This window comes from Dothidotthia symphoricarpi, assembly GCF_010015815.1.
Source record: "Dothidotthia symphoricarpi CBS 119687 unplaced genomic scaffold P153scaffold_29, whole genome shotgun sequence".
In the NCBI taxonomy this organism is placed as follows: Eukaryota; Fungi; Ascomycota; class Dothideomycetes; order Pleosporales; family Dothidotthiaceae; genus Dothidotthia; species Dothidotthia symphoricarpi.
Genome location: NW_022985036.1, coordinates 52,983 through 71,214, shown reverse-complemented (window position 1 = coordinate 71,214; position 18,232 = coordinate 52,983). Strand labels below are relative to the sequence as shown.

Genomic DNA, 18,232 nt, shown 5'->3' with positions numbered 1-18,232 from the left:
AAGCAGATAGATATAAGATAGTAGGAATCTAATATAGTAACTTAGTATAGAAGCTAATACCTAGCCCCTTTTTAAATAGTAAATATTAGTTAAAGTATATAGTAATAGGAATTAATAGCTGATTATAATACTGTTTCTTTTATAACTAGTTACTTAATATACTAGTACAGACGTATATTTAAAAGCCTAGTAGCTATTAATAAACGGTAAGTTTATTTATAAACCTTAGATTAAATTATAAGCTATAGCTAGGTTAGAAAAACTCTTTAATTAACTAGTAATTTTAAATATTTTATTATAGCAGCTTTAGAGGAGGTATAGGTAATATTAGTTTATATAAATAAGCTAGTATATTAATATACTATACCCCTTAGAAGTTAAGATTTAAATACTTAATCTATTTATTTCATTATTTTATTTAATTTATCTTATCTTTCTTTATAATTAAGATTATATTTAACTAATAACATAATTTTATTAGCGCAGCCTAGAAGTTTCTATATTATATTTTATAGTAAGCTAATAAATAAAATGTTAAAGTAAGTAATTACTAGTACTAGTATAATATATTAGAAATCTCTAGGAAGATCTTTAACACTTAATTAGGTAGTAAAAAAAAAAAAAGAATTACTTAGTATAATAGTAATATATTTTACTTAAGTAATTTAGATATTAAGTAGTATTTTATACTTAATAAAAGGCTTAAGCCCTAGAGGACAGGGATTAATATGTTACGTTACTATTATATTTTAGTTACGCACGCGTTTTAATTACTTATTAGTTCTTATTATTTACACTAACTACAGCAGCTAAAGTTTAACCTAGTTACAAACTTTCTATATTATTAGCCCTCTACTTCCTATTGCTATTACTATTGCTATTACTATTACTATTATTGCTGTTACTATTACTATTGCCCTAATAGTTACTAGTCCTTATGCTGCTAACAGTGTATATAGGTACTATACCTACTTAATTACTACTACTAATCTTATCTTTAAATTATAATACTTAAAATTTATAAAAGTTTACTTAAAGTAGCTCTTATCTAGAGTTAGAGTAGTATTATTATACTACTTAGTAGTAAGCTAGTTAAGTTAAAAGAGCTAAGTATTAAAAAAAGCCTTATTAGCCTTATAAACTTATATAAGAAAGAGCTAAACCCTAACTTTATAAAGCTTTACCCTAAGCCTTTTATTAACTTAAAAGTGCTACTAGATATCTAGATCTTTTATAGAAAATATATTACTATTATACTAAGTAATACTCTCTATCTCTTCTTACTATCTAGTTAGGTCTTTAGAAATCTTACTATAGATATCTAAAGTATTATAATAGTATTAAAGATTATATATAGTAATTTATACCTTACTAATGTACTATAAAATACAGCACTTAAACGTCTAGGCTTTAGTAATAGTATTATATTATAAGTATATAATCTTAGTTATAGTAAAATAAGATTAAAGATAAAATAAAAAATAGGTTAAAAGGCTTTAAGGTATAAAAGATCTATATATACTAGCTTACTTATATAAACTATTATTACTTAGACCTCCTCTTAAGCTGCTTATTATATATTTAAAATTACTAGCTAATTAAAAAGTCTTTATAACTTAGCTATAGTTTATAATATAAACTAAGGTTTATAACTAAACTAAACTTTAACTTATAGCTACTTAGACTCTTAAATATACGTCTGTATTAGTATATTAAGTAGCTAGTTATTAAGAAATAGCTTATTAGCTCTCTATTACCTTTACTATATACTCCTACTAATATTTACTATATAAAAAAGGGCTAGGTATTAGCTTCTATACTAAGTTACTATATTAGATTCTTACTATATTGTATCTATCTGCCTATACTATAAGCATAAATACGCTATAAACCTAAAATAATACTAAGTTACTATACTAGATTTATACTATGTTATGTCTATCTACTTATACTTTAAGTATAATTACGCTATAAACTAAAAATAATAAGTAGAAATATAGAATATAGTAAAATAAAAGTATAGTTCCTTAAGGTAGAAGCTAATACCTAGCCTGTTTTATATTAAAGCAATTAGTAAATATATAGTATTATAGTAGTAGAAAGTAAGATAGCTATACTATAGTACTAATCTACCTTAAACACTAGTATAAATATATATTTAAGAAGCTAGGCAGTTTATTATTAGAGTTAAGTTTCGTAATTATTAAATATTAATTCTTATATTTTATTTACAGCCTATTAGCAATTGTTAACTAAAATCTATATAATATAACAAAGGCTTAATCTAGTATTAAAATATAGATAGTACTACCTAGCATTTTATTATACAGTCTATCTTTTTGTAGAAGACAGGTATTAATATATTATATTATTATTATATTTTAGTTACGCACGTGTTTTTATTACTTACTAGTTTTTTTTTAGCTAAAGATTATCCTAGTAATACAATTATTACCCTCTGCCTCTTATTACTATTACTATTACTATTACTTTTACTATTACTATTACTATTACTATTACTATTACTATTACTATTACTATTACTATTACTATTACCTTTAGCTGCGTTTTTATTTTTTATTAATACTATAGTTCTATAGTAAGGTTTTATCCTTCCTAGATTACTTCTATAATTCTTTTTTTCTAGGTAGTATACCTAGGATCTATAAAAGCTTACTTATAGTAGCTTTTATATATAGTAAAAGTAGTAATATTTTACTACTTAGTAGAAAGCTTATTAAGTTAGAAAAGCTAAGTATTATAAAAAGCCTTAGTAGTTTTATAAACTTATATAAGAGAAAGCTAAACTCTAATTTTTTAAAGCTAAACTTAGAGTTTTTTACTAAGCTTAAGGTTTTATAAGATGTTTTTATTTTTTAAGTAAAAGGTATTACTATTATACTAAGTAATACTCCTTATTTCTTTCTACTATATAACTAAATTTCTAGTATAATATTTAGAGATATTGATAGTAATATTCTAGTACTCAAAATTACTTTTCTTAATTCTTTACTTATTAGATTAATATAAGAGATAGTATAAAAATATGTAGGCTATACTAATAAATTTATATATTTAATAAGCTATAATTATAGTTAGAGAGAAAGATAAGATAGATAAGTAAAGACTTCTTAAGTAAAAAGTATATTTCTATACTAGCTTATTTATATAAACTTCTACTATCTATAACTCTACTAAAGTTACCCTAATTATATATTTAAAATTACTACTTAGTTAAGGGGATTTTATTATTTAGTTTAAGTTTATTATATAATTTAGGGTTTCTTACTAAACTAAATATTTAGTAATAGTTATATAGGCTTTAAGAAATATATTTATACCAGTATATTACCCTAAAGGACAGAGACTAATATATTATATTACTATTATATTTTAGTTACACACGCGTTTTAATTACTTATTAGTTATTATTATATATTTATACTAACTATAGTAGCTAAAGTTAAACCTAGTTATAAGTTATAAGCCTTCTACTTCTTCTTACTATTGCTATTACTATTACCTTTACTACTACTTCTTAATAAGATTAGCTAACTTTATCCTCTTTTTATTTTAATTTTAAAGTTATATAGTAAAGTTTTGTAAATTTTAAATTACTTTTATAGGTCTTTTTTTTAGGTTATATACTTAGGGCTTATAAAAGCTTATCTAAATTTCATTTTACTTTTAGTTAAAATAGTATTATTATACTACTTAGTAGTAAAGCTATTAAGTTAAAAAAGCTAAGTATTAAAGAAAGCTTTATTAGCTTTAGAAACTTATTTATAAAATAGCTAAACTTTAATCTTATAAAACTTTACTTTAAGCCTTTTAGTAAGTATAAAGTACTACTTAAAATTTAAATTACTTTAGTTAAATATATTAGTATTATAGTAAGTAATTCTTTTTAATTTCTCTTATTACCTAACTAGGTCTTTAGAGATCTTACTAAAGATATCTAAAGTACTATACAAGTACTAGTAATTACTTATATTAATCTTTTAATTATTAGTTTATTATAAGATATAATACAGGAACTCCTAAGCTATACTAATATAATTATATTATTAATTAAGTATAATCTTAGTAGTAAAGAAAAACAAAATAACATATATATATAAATAGATAAAGTATTTAGAATTAAACTTCTAACGTATAAAGGATATCTATATACTAGCTTATCTATATAAACTAATATTACTTAGTTATATATTTAGAATTACTAGTTAATTAAAGAGTTCTCTTAACTTAACTATAGTTTATACCCTAAAGCTAAACTAAACTTTAATTACTACTTAGGCTCTTAAATACGTATCTATATTAGTATATTAAGTAGCTAATTGTTAAGAAATAGCTAATAAGCTCTTTATTACCTTTACTATATAGTTTTACTAATATTTACTATACAAAAAGGGGCTAGGTATTAGCTTCTATACTAAGTTACTATATTAGATTTTTACTGTATTATTTATATCTGCCTGTACTATAAGCATAAATATACTATAAACCTAAAATAAATTCTAATAAAAAGTATTAAGTACTTAAGACACGTATATTACTATTAATATAATAATAACCTGATATATTAAACTTTGTTCTTTAGAAATTAAAAGTAGATAGTTTTAGGGTTATAGTGTATTTAGGCTTATTCTACGATTCTATTTATATAATATTATAGATCTTTAGTCTAATTACATTCTATAGAAGCTTTTACCTAGCCTCTTTATATATAGTTATTATGATTAAAATTGTATAATAACAGTTATTTAAAGTAAGGTAATAGTCTTTTACTAGAACTTTCTATAGTATACTAATAAAGACGTATATTAAGTAGCCTAGCTAGTATTTAGTTAAGGTTTAGCTTAGTTTAAAAATCTAATTTATACTATTAACTATTACTAGGTTATAAAAACTTTTAAATTAACTTGTAATTTTAAATATATACTCTATATTAGCTTTAGAGGTTGTTTAAGTAATAGTAGTTTATATAGATAAGGCTAAAAAAGACTATTTATTATACTTTAATAGCAGAGATCTTTGCCTATTAAACTATCTATTTTAATTTACTTTACTACTAAGCATCTGCTAAGCTTATAAAGTAATCTTATTAGTATAGCCTAAAAGTCTTTAAACTGTGTCTATTAGTAAACTTATAATTAAAGAAATAAATTAAAAAAATACTAGAAGTAGTATAACCCTTTAAATATCTCTTATAAGATTTTTAAGACTTTATTTAGTAATAAAAGAAAATAGAGAGTACTACTTAGTATAATAGTAATACTTTTTACTTATACAAATTTAGATACTTAATAGTACTTTAAGTTTAATAATATATTTTAAGTATAGTTCTTTAAAGTAAGACTTTAGTTCTTTTTTATAAAAGTTTTTAAGACTAATAAGGCTTCTTAAGTACCTGAGTTTTCTAACTAAATAGCTTTACTACTAAGTAGCGTATAGAATTGTTTTAACTATAAAAAAAAGGTATATTAAGTAAACTTTTAGAGACCTTAGGTATTATACCTAATAAAGAAAATTTCTAGAAGTTATTTAAAACTTATAAAACTCTACTGTAGACTACGGAATAAATATATTATAAGAATAGAGCTAACTTATAGGTAGACGTAATAGTAATATTTATAGTTATAATAATAGAGAGCAGAGGTTTAATAACTTATAACTAGGCAATACTTTAGCTACTCTAATTATTATAAAGCATAAGAACTAATTAGTAATTAAAGCGCATATAAAACTGATGTAAAGTACTACTATAAGATATTAACCTCTGTCCTATTAAGACTAAAAAGTAAATAGCTATAGTAAAACAGGCTAGCTTATTTATTTAAAAGGTAAAAAAAGATAGTTAAGCTATTATAAGACTTACACTATTCTATATAGCTTATAATTTAAACAGTAATATAATTATATTATATCTCTTTGTACTAGTAGCTATATTAGGTAGTCTTTGAACAATCTAGATTATAACGCGAATAAAAGAAGATAGATGTAATTATTAATTGGAAAAATACATTTTAGAAACTTTTATTTTTAACTAGTTTTACTAGATTTCGTTATAATACTTTAAGTTATAAGAATTAAAGAAAAACTTTAGATATTTTAGGTTTATAACCTTTAAAAACCTAAGCTACTATAGTAAAAGCTATAGTTATTACAGCCTTCTAGGTAATAGTAAGAGAATAAAAATTTATTAATTTATTTACCTTATCCTAAGGCAGTTAATTATTTATATACTAGTATTTCTTATAAAACTTAGTTAAGAGGCTCTAAAACTAGTAAAGTTAAACCTTTTTTAATTTATTCTAATAACTCATTCTGTTAAATTCTTGTTACTACTACCTCTAGCTATATACTTAATCTAACTTATTTTTAATAATATATAATATTTATTAGTTCTTATTAAAGTTCTTACTTATTACTGCTATTTACAGGATTCTAGTTTAAAGCAATTAACTATACTCAAGATAGTTTTTTTTTTAGTTTCAATATACTATATTACTTTTCTCTTTATAGTTTAATAATTATCCTAGACAAAGGAATTAAAGATTAATAATTATTTATTCAGCATTACACAGAATCGCGAACTAAGACTCTTAAAAACTAGATACTATTAGCTATAAGAGCTAAGAATACTAGTAGATATACTTACTATATAATTAATAAACTAACTTATCTTAATTGTTTTATATTGTAATTTTGCTTTATTCTGCAAAGTTTACCTAAATTATTAAATATATCTCTCTTAACTAGTATTTAAGATTTGTCTATAGAGATATTTACCTATAAGAAAAACTAATAAAGGACTCTATTTTTTAATCTAAAAGAGTTGCCTAAGTAGTTAGATATTATACTAGTTGTAATGTAAAAGAAATTTATATACTAAAGTTAAGCTTTTTAAAGTAAAAAGTCTAATTCTATCTTTCTTATTTATAGAGTCTAGTGTTGTATATTTAAAAGCTAGGATTACTATTATTTTCTATTTAAGGTAATAAAGGAAAAAAAAGGAAAAATATTAAAGCTTTTTATATACCTAAAAGAACTTAAAACAGTAGATAACTACTTAGTATTTAAAGTATACTAATAAAGAGATAAATATAGAAATAAAAACGCTTACATAAAATACTAGTAAACTCTATATAAGTAGAACTAATAAATTATATAATAACTTATCTTCTAAAATTATATAAAGTAGTAGCTTCTATACAAAGCTATATTTTAAAAAACTCACTAGTCTTCCTAACAACTTAAGTAGATAAATAAATAAATTAAAAACTTTTCTAAAAGACAGGTAATAATATATAACATTACTATTCTGTATTAGTTTTCTACGTGTTTTAATTACCTATTAGTTCTTTTTATCTACTCTAACTACAGTATCTATAGTTTAACCTGTTTAAAGTCTTTCTATATTATTAGCTCTCTGCTTTAATTACTATTACTAATACTATTACTATTATAATTATTATTACTCTAACATTTACAAGTCTATATACTGCTAGCAGTGTATAGAGGTTCTGTACCTACCTAACTACCTCTACTAATCCTATCTTTGAATTAAATAACTTAAAATCTATAAAAGCTTACTTAAAGCTACTATTATCTAGGGTTAAAGCAGTATTATTTTACTACTTATTAGTAAGCTAGTTAAGTTAAAAAAGCTAAGTATTATACAAAGCCCTCTTAGTTTTATAAACTTATATAAGAAAGAGCTAAACCCTAACTTTAATAAGCTTTACTCTTAGCCTTCTAAAAAGTATAAAGTACTACTTAATATCTAAATAACCTAAGTAAGATATGTTACTATTAAACTAAGTAAATTTCTTTATTTTCTTTTACTACTTTACTAGGTCCTTTAAGATCTTACTAAAGATATCTTAAGTATTATACTAGAACTAGTAATTACTTACTTTATTCCTTTAATTATTAGTCTACTATAAGATATAGTACAAAGACCTCTAAGCTAAGCTAATAAAATTATACTATTAGTTAAGTATAAATATAAGTTATAAAAAAAGATAAGATAAGATAAAGATAAAAAAATAAATAGATAGTTAAATTAACATTTTTACTTTTAAGGTATACAAAATATTAATATACTAGCTGACTTATAAAAACTATTATTACATTAACTCTCTCTATAACTAGTTTACTTATATATTTAGAATTACTAGTTAATTAAAAGCTTCTTATAATATAGCTATAGTTTGTAATATAATCTAAGGTTTATAACTAAACTATACTTTAACTAATAGCTACCTAAACCTTTAAATATTTATATCTACTAGTGTATTAAGTAGCTAGTTATTAAGAATTAGCTAATTAGTTCTTTACTACTATTACTCTATACTCTTACTAATATTTACTATATAAAAAATCGCTAAGTATTAGCTTCTATACTAAGTTTCTATATTATATTCTTACTATATTGTATAGATCTGCCAAGATTTTAAGCATAAATACGCTATAACCCTAGAATAATATTATAAACCTACTAAAAACAAATCTATTTAGCTTTTTTAATACATACGCAGCTTAAATAAAATAGTAATATAATATACTTCCTTAAGTACTCTAGTTCAAGAAGGTAATAGAGCGTAGTTTTAATAAAGGGATTATTTAGTATTTAGTAATTTATAATTATTTTAACTTTACTAATTAGTTAGGAATTTTCAAATCTTGTTAGATTACGCTGCTCTTAGGTTAAATTATATCTTATATTCTATATTAACTTACTAGGATATAAACAAAACATTCTATATTACTATTATATCTAAAATTTTGTTAGTATCTTGGTACTAATTTTATTTTCTTACTTATTTATACTAGCTTTAATAGTTAGAGTTTACTTACATTCTAATTTTTATTCTTCTATACTTCTTATTACTTTCGCAGTTATAATGATTACTACTACTACTATAACTATTAATATTACTAATACTATTACTGTTACTACTACCTTAAAGTAAAACTAGCGTTTTCTTTACTTTATAATATTTATATAAATTCTTATTTTAGTTTTCTTTATATTAAGTTACTATTATAATAGTAATAATCTAGGTAATATACTTAAACCTTATATTAGCCTACTTTTAGGCAACTTTGATATTTAGTTAAAGTAGTGTTTTAAAACTACTTAATTCTAAGCTAATATAGTATTAGTAGCTAAGCACTTAATAGAGCTTTATTAATTCTATAAGTATAGTTTATATAAAGTTAAAAATTTAACTTTATAAAGCTGTTCTTTAAGTCTTGTATTTACTTTTAAGTATTTTTATATATCTTTATCTTATACGTAAAGTTAGCACTTTAATATAATATTACAATTTTTTCTTATATTTTCTACTTAACAAATTTTCAATTATCTTTAATAACTATTTATTATTTAAATCTAACAGTAGTAAAGACTTGTACTTAAAATCTTCTTAATAGTCTTAAATAATAGGTAGTATTAAAACTTCTTAACAGCAGTTCTGTATTTATTAATACTTATCTATTAAAAAGATTTGTGTTTTTACAATTATTTCTAATATAATACAAAGCTAATATATATTTAAAGCTACCTAAGATCTTTAATACGTGCCTAAATTAGTATATTAAGTAGGTAATTCTTTTAACACAAAACATAAGTAATATATTACTATTACAGTATATACTTGTTTATTCTTAGTATATAAAGAGAAGCAATATATTAGCCTTTATAGTAAGTTACTTTACTTTATTATTACTATATTTCTCTTATCTACTCTTACTATAAGTTTACATACTCTATAAACTAAATACTAATTTTTATTTTTAGCTGTTCTAATTAAATAGAGTTATGGGTAGGAAAGGTTTTCGATATAAATAATAATTGTTCAATGTATTTATAAACGTAAGTTGTATTTTAATTACTTACGTCTTAGTAATACTTTCTTCCTTGCTTATTTATTTAATCTGTTATTACCTACTTTCTTCTAAAGATCCTTAAGTATATAGTTCAAGATTATATATATGTTAGTATTAATATATACCTCTAGAATACCTATCTTCTTATACTTATTTAGTGTTAAAGATTTTATAAAACTTAACTATAGATTTTAATCTAAATTTAAACTCTTCTTTAATTTATAAAGCTACTAACGTTTTAAAAGATCTACCTGTATTAGTATAAAGAGTAGCTATTTCTTTAAAGAAAGCCTACTAGCTCTCTACCTCTATTACTATATACTTTTGCAAAATTTGGCTATGTTAAAGCTAGACAAGTAATAGCTACTATAAAGATATTTAATATTAAATTCTTGCTATATTATGTCTATCTGCTTTTAGGACAAGTATAAATAGGCTATAATCCTAGAATACGTTATATTCTAAAGGCTTATTAAAGACTACAATAGCTTGTATTAGAGCTAAACAAAAACAACTTCTAATTTAAGAAAAAAGTAGTTATTACATTATTACTAGACTTAATAAAAATAATTAATAATTTACTTTAATATATATATTATATACTTTATAATTTTCAAAACTTGAAAATACTACCTATGTTTTAAACTATCTATAAAGAATAGTCTTTATCTACTAGGGTTATAATAGACTCTGTTTTTTTTTAAATATTAACTTCGTACTACAGTAGTTATTAAGACTGCTTTAACTATTAAAACTACTAAGTTAAGTATTCTTTGTTAAAATAACATATTTCTATTATTTACTAAGTTTTAAGTCCTTTAGTACTCTTTATGCAGTGTATTTTAATTTTATTACTCTAGTAGTAACTAATCTAGAGTTTGTAAGATTATTCTTAAGTAAATATCTAATATAAATAACTTTCTCTTAACTTTAGTTCAGTTTTGTATTATATATAATTCTAGATTTTTAGTAAGATACTTAATTGTAGTATTAAAAGTTACCTATTTTTATTAAGTAAGTTTATAGGGATAATAGATTATCTATTAGTAATGTAGCTACGTTGAAAATTCTATCTATTTATACTTTTAACTTTTGCTCTATAGTAAGTTTATAATAGATTTCTAAAAATTATATTTTTATTAATAGTTACTAGTAAACCATCTTTAATAATGATCTTCTTATAAGACTTAGAGTTAGTCTTACTAACTAGATTTATAAGATATTAGTTTAGAGACTATACGTAAGTAAGGTTATAGTTCTAATTTACTTATAGTAGAAGATAATAATAAAAGTTTTACCATTACTATTAAAGCTATTTAAATAAGATCTTATAAAACTAAAGTACTTTTAAAACTAAATATTATAGATATTTTACTTTTAGGTGAGTACTTATTTTTTTACTAGTTAAAGTAGTAAAATAATATTATTTCTTGTAATTTCTTTGTTATATTTACAGTTATTATTATTCTTACTATTTCTATTACTATAATTGTTAAGAATAGTTTTATTCTAGAATTTACTAGTTTTTAAATATCTCAAAGCAAATCTATATAATTAGCAAGTATAATTACGTTATTAATACTTAATTTATTATATTATTTGTTTATATTCAACTAATGTGTTTAAGGTAGTTTCTTTATAAGATATACCTAAAAACCTTAAATTACATACTTATAATAACTAACTGTTAAGGAAATTATAATCTATATTAGTTTCTATTATATAGAAACTAGAGCAAGATTTTAGAACAAAAGCAAATTTAACTTCCCTAGAATATTAGCTAGATAATTGATTTTGAGTAGTTAAGATAGCATATTACTAGAGTTTATAGAGACTATTTTCCTGATTTATACTTATAACGTCTTAGTACCTTATAATATAGAGAATAGACGTAATATAGTAAAGATTCGTAAGGGTAACCTAATATTAAGATAGTATTTACTTAGCTTTAATAAGTAAATAAACACTTTAAACTTCTGTTTTATAAGTAATACAAAACTTTAAACCTAAGAATTTAAATCTTAATAATTAGGATTTTAAAACTCTTAATCTTTTATAATGTTAGAGAAAAAATTATATAAGTTTCCTATAGTTCCTAAAATTCTTGAAACTATTTGTTAATTAATCTAAATAGTGTAAAAAACCTTGCCTTAATAATTTTATTAACTAATATTCTTCTAATTTAGCTTAAATCTTAATAGGGATTTAGATTAATAAACTAAACTATAAGAAATAAGAAAAAGTTCTATAAAACTTTAAAATTATTTTTCTTAAATATATAATATTATAGATATTTAGACTCTATAAAGATACAAAACTTAGAGTAAGAACTTACAAAGAGAGTAAAACCTAAAAAGATTTAGTATATAAATTACTATAATAATATTAATAGACTATAAGTATAATTTAATATGGATTTACTTTTTTGTTAAGTTCTATAGTGTATAGTAAGTATAGTATTAGTTTTATTACTAGATAATTAATTTCTAAAATTAAGTTTTTATATAAATATAGTCTCTAGACCTTTATCTACAATTTAATTATTTCTTAACGTACTATACAACTATATATAACAGCTTTAAAAGTTATAAGTATATTCTAGTATTAGCAATTATAAGTATTTAGTAAGATAAATTTAATCTAATCTTTTATAAGTTTTATATAGAGCTTAAGTATAGAAGCTTATTTCTAGCCTAACTAAATATAGTATTAACTTTTAAAAGTAATAAAAGAAAGCTATAATATACTAGGAAGCTGTTATTAATTATTTTTCCTATTAGTCTATTATTGTAGATACTTGCTTAAATGTATTAGAATAAATAAACTTCTTCTTTAGCTAAAGTTTAATATAAACTAGTAGTAAATAGAGAATATACTTAAGTAATTAAAAAAGCTATATAACTAACGTAGCTAATTAAAAGTAAAAAGTTATAGTTACTTTTAAAATTAATCTAGTTATATAAGCTATAGATGTTTAAATTATAAAAAAAATATCTTTTTAGCTCTAAACTTACTAACAAAAACGTAAGTTAAATTAGAATTAAAGCTTAGTTAAAATATAAAGATTTTGAATTTTAAAGTCTTATAGTAAAACTTTAAAGTAAATAGTGAGAGTAACTAGGTACTAACTTACTAAGTTTATCTTTCTTTATACTTATACTAGGTTTTAAGGTAAGATAATAGCTTTTATACTTAGATTCTACCCTAGAGGACAGAGATTAATGTGTAATCTTATTATTGTATTTTTGTGTACGCATTTTAATTGTTTATTAGTTTTTATTCTAAAGTTTAACCTAGTTGCAACCCTCTACTTTCTATTTCTATTACTATTACTGTTACTGTTACTATTACTACTACTTTAAAATTAACTAGCTTTGTCCTTATTCTATATTAATTATATAGCTTTGTAGTAAGGTATTATACCTTTTAGATTACTACTATAATTCTCTTTTTCTAGGCAGTGTACCTAGGATCTATAAAAGCTTACTTAAAGTAGCTTTTATTTTTAGTTAGAGTAGCTTTATTACACTACTTAGTAGCAAGCTTATTAAGTTAAAAGAGCTAAATATTAAAGAAAGCCTTATTAGTTTTATAAACTTATATAAGAAAGAGCTAAACTTTAACTTTATAAAGCTATACCCTAAGTCTCTTATTAACCTTAAAGTGCTGTAAGATATCTTTATCTTTTAGGTAAAAGGTATTACTGTTATACTAAGTAATACTTTTTATTTCCTCCTACTACCTAACTAGGTCTTTAGAGATCTTACTAGAGATATCTAAAGTACTATACTAGTACTAGTAATTACTTACGTTAATTCTTTAATTATTAGTTTACTATAAGATATAGCGTAGGAACTCCTAGGTTGTAATAATAGAATTATATTATTAATTAGGTATAATCTTAGTAGTAAAGAAAGATAAGATAAGATAGATAGATAGATAAATAAAGGTTTATTTTAACTCTTAAGGTATAAAGGATATTTATGTACTAGCTTATCTATATAAACTATTAGTACCTAGTTATATATTTAAGATTACTAGTTAATTAAAGAGTTTTTTTAACTTAACTACAGTTTATAACCTAAAGCTAAACTCAACTTTAATTACTACCTAGGCTCTTAACTATATATCTATATTAGTATATTAAGTAGCTAGTTATTAAGAGACAGTATACTAATTAGCTTTCTGTTACCTTTACTATATACTCCTACTAATATTTACTGTGTAAAAAGAGGCTAGGTATTAGCTTTTATACTAAGTTACTATATTAGATTCTTACTGTATTGCGTCTATCTGCCTATACTACAAGCATAAATACGCTATAAACCTAAAATAATACTTAGATTCTAAGTAATATTCTTTAATTATTACTACTTATATAATTAAGAGAATCTTAAAATAACTAAATAGATATATCTATATAATAATTATAGTAGTGTTAGATATTAAAATAGAATTGTAAAATAGGAGTTATATAGCAGAAAAGAAATTTAAAGTATAAAAAATTATAATTGCCTTTATATTTAATAGAAATCTTAGTTCATATAATATAGAGCTTTTTTAATAGTCGAAACTAAGATTATAGGATTAAAAGTTCTATAATAAAGTTTTGTTCTTATAACGTCTTTATAAATTAATATAAATTCAGGAACTTAGACTTTATAACTAAATTACCTTTAATTAGAGTAATAGAATAGATTTGCTTTTAATACTTTTACTAATTCTCTAATAGACTAATTATTTTAGAGTATTTTTAATTAAAAGCTAAGCTAAAAAGTAATTTTTAAAACAGTACAAGGGTTTATTATAGAGCTTCTTTAGAGTATATTAAACTAGCTATACAAAGCTTAGTTATAGTTATAATAAAACTATTTATTAGAGTAATAAGGACTATAAGGTAAAGAAGTAATTATAAAATATTAACTACTAAAAGATCTATTATAATATAAGTGTATTAGAAAAAAAAATTTATTGTAATTCCTTAGATTTACTTTGCTGATAACAAGTATAAAGATAACTTTCTATAGATATTAAGATTTATATTTAAAATAAAAGAAAAAAGATTATACAACTAACTTCTTTAAAAAAGAAGATATATATTACTTTTAACTAAGTTATTTAATAATTTACTTTTTAGATAGAGGTTAGAATAAATTATTAAAATATAGCTATAAGAAGTTTTAGCTACTATATACTTTAAGCTTAAACTTTATATCTACTAAACAAAGGCTAATTAAAGATTTAAATATTATATTTATTTATAATAGTTAGATATTACGCTATACTCCTTAGACTAACTCTTTATATTAACCTAAAATATTAGTAATAAACCTTCTAGTAATCTAGATTTATTTTATTATTTAAAATCAGAAACGAATACTTCTTCTAAAGGAACTTAAATAACGTAAGAACTTACTAGAAAAGGTTATCTTAATAAAGTAATAATAGTAATAGATACGAGGTCTTTAAACGGTTTTTTTAATTACACTAGTCTAGACTATAGAAGCTTCTAAGTTATTAACTCTATTACCTATTTATCTATTTAAACTAGGACTTATTCTACTATCTAGGAATATTAAAAGTACTTATGTAAGTTAAAGAATAGGTTTATTACTAAAATAAGTTATTATTAATATTACTAAGGACTAATACCAACTAATAGGAATAAATAAAAAGTTAGGTTATAATAATTAGTATTTAAGATTTCTTATAATATAATTAACTATATTATTTAGGTATTCTTTTATATTATAATAAACTTTTAATAGTTTTAAGATTAAAGTTTTTCTCTATACTTAATATCTAATATAACTTATTATCTTTCTAATAACTAAGTCTTTTTCTAGCTTTCTATTTCTCTATTAAGGCTCTTTTTTCTTATTACTACTAACTGTAAAGACTGTATTATTACTCCTAGTAAAGTAGATTATTAAGAACTTACTATACTAAAGTATAGTAAGTTCTTACTTTAGCTTCTTTCTTTACTTTCCTATACACTTCTTATATTAAGTAAAAAGTGTTATTTTTTATATATATATTTCTAGAGCTTTCTAAACTTAGAAATAGTATTTCTATATTAAATAAGTAAGAGTAAATAATATTATACTTATAGAAGTATTACTAAGTCTAATAGTATAGTAAGAATTTAACTACTATAATATAGATTAAAATTAGTACTACTAGTAAAACTTTCTTAGGTCTAAGTCTAAGCTTTATCTAAGTTTACTATTATAGATAAAGCACTATTCTAGTATTTAAGTAAAGAATATAAGTATTAATAATATATAAGATTTAATTTGTTACTAGTATAAAGATAAAGTACTAATTTACTTACTTTACTTTAAAAGTTTAAACGTAACTTAGAATTAAGTAAAAAACCTAGTCTATTCTAGAAGATTAGTCTTTTTATACTTAGTTATAGCTTCTCTAGACAAACTTATGTTATAGCTTAATACTATTAATATATATTATTATATAAATCTTAACTTAAATTTTATAATAAATAATAATGTAAACTACACAATATTACCTTATAATTAGACAAGTTAAAGTATTAATTATTACTTATTTATAACTATAGACTATAATAATTTATGTAATTCTATAAAATATACAACTTTAATTTATTAAAAAGCGTTCTTTAATTTTTAAAAAATTAATTATCTCTATTTAATTCTAGACTAGGATTTAGGATATCTCGCAGCTAATTATAGAATAGCTTCTACAAGCATTTAGATTTAGTAATCTACACTAACAGATAGATAATAACGCGACGATAGAAAGGGTATTTTAGAGCGCTAGTATTCTACCCAAGTGTCTACTCAGTCCGCCTCATTATCTATTATCTCGTGACCAATACCCTGCAGAAACCGGAGAACCTCATTCCCACTCATACTCTTGCCATTCCATACTTCCTGAATCCACTCGCGCTCTTTTTCAAATAAGCCAGATGGATCGGAGCGCTTGCGTTCTACGTCCAGCCACTCTTGTGCCAGCGTAGAACCTGTAGACTCCACTTGGACAGGATGTTCGTCAGTCGAAAGTGATGACTCGGGAGAGAGAGTTCCAGACGGAGACAACGAAGCTGCTGACCCACTCCGGCGACGCTTCGGGGCCAAGCATAAGGCGTCTCCGTCTTGTGGCTCAGCTTGCTCTTCCACTTCGGTGAGATCTGCGTCCTCACTCTCCGACACAACGTTTGGGTTTGATTTACGCTTCTTCGAATCGGCTTTTTCCTGTCGAATTCCAGCAGTAGTGAAGGTCTTGCATTTGGCGGCAGAGACATAGCCACGGTCGTCAAGTAGGTCGGCATGGCGTGCCTGCAAGGCGAGGCGTCGATCTACGTTCCGGCAGAGGAATTCGCTGACCAGGGGAAAGATGGACCACGCAAAGCGCGCAAACAGCATTTCGCCACCAACAGCCGATGGGTGGAGCTCGCGATTATGGTACAAGTGTTGAAGCTCAGCCGAAGGTTCGAGAAGATGGGTGACGATGCGCATGCTGTTATCGCCCGCTGGCTTGGGCACAAAGGCGAATCGAGGCTTGTCGAAGGCGAGGTGGAGGTCGGCACGTAGGAGCAGGGCGTTGGCCGTGTTCTGGGGCGTGGCAGCCGATGTGCCTAGGCCGTACTGAGCCATATAGTTCCCCTTCCACCAATCTTCCTCAGCCGCGGGCACGACGTGAGACACTTGGGCCTCTTCTCGGCACCCGCTCATGCGACACGTGCCATCGCGTACCTTCAGGCCCACGGTGAGGTTGGAGGAAGAGTAGCTGTTGTCGACGCGGGCTTTATTGTTGGTCGATGCCAGCCAATGGACGGGCACGGCGTCATGCGGGAAGCTCCACTCGCGGAAGTTGGGGACTACGGGGTATGGATCGCTGCTGCCGTCGCTGCTCTTGAGATGGAAGTAGTAGTCGCGTTGGTGCAGCATGCTGGTGGGGTCGACCTGGGCAGCGGAGCCGGCAACGGCGTCGCGCACGCGGGACAACCAGCCACCCGTGCGATTGTCGGCCACCAAGGCGCAGGCGTCGAGCGCTACTTGGGCGTAGAGAGCTGGCCACCGCGGTGCGTCTTTGTTCTGCTCGTCGCTGTCCACCTTGGCGTCGGGTGCGTAGAGCATGAAGAGCACATTGACCGTGTCATCGTAGCCAGGATGACGGAAGATGATCGGAAGCGACCGCGGCAGTTCGGGGGCTTCTAGTTGAGGCGGGGGCGGTAGAACGAAGGCCATGGTTGTCGTGTCATTGCCTGGTGTGGGGAAGAATGCGACATAAATATGGGCACGGGCGCGCTTGGACCTGTGGTGGGATAACGGGTGAATGCTTCGTCGTG

The 18,232-nt window shown here is 24.4% G+C and overlaps 1 protein-coding gene across 1 annotated transcript; it reads right to left on the bottom strand.

The window, feature by feature from the left end:
• Window positions 1-16,692: 16,692 nt before the first annotated feature.
• On the bottom strand, window positions 16,693-18,232 carry P153DRAFT_371550 (uncharacterized protein). Its single transcript, XM_033669283.1, has one exon. The coding sequence runs from the start codon at window positions 18,129-18,131 to the stop codon at window positions 16,722-16,724; it is 1,410 nt and encodes a 469-aa protein (XP_033517964.1). The 5' UTR covers window positions 18,132-18,232; the 3' UTR covers window positions 16,693-16,721.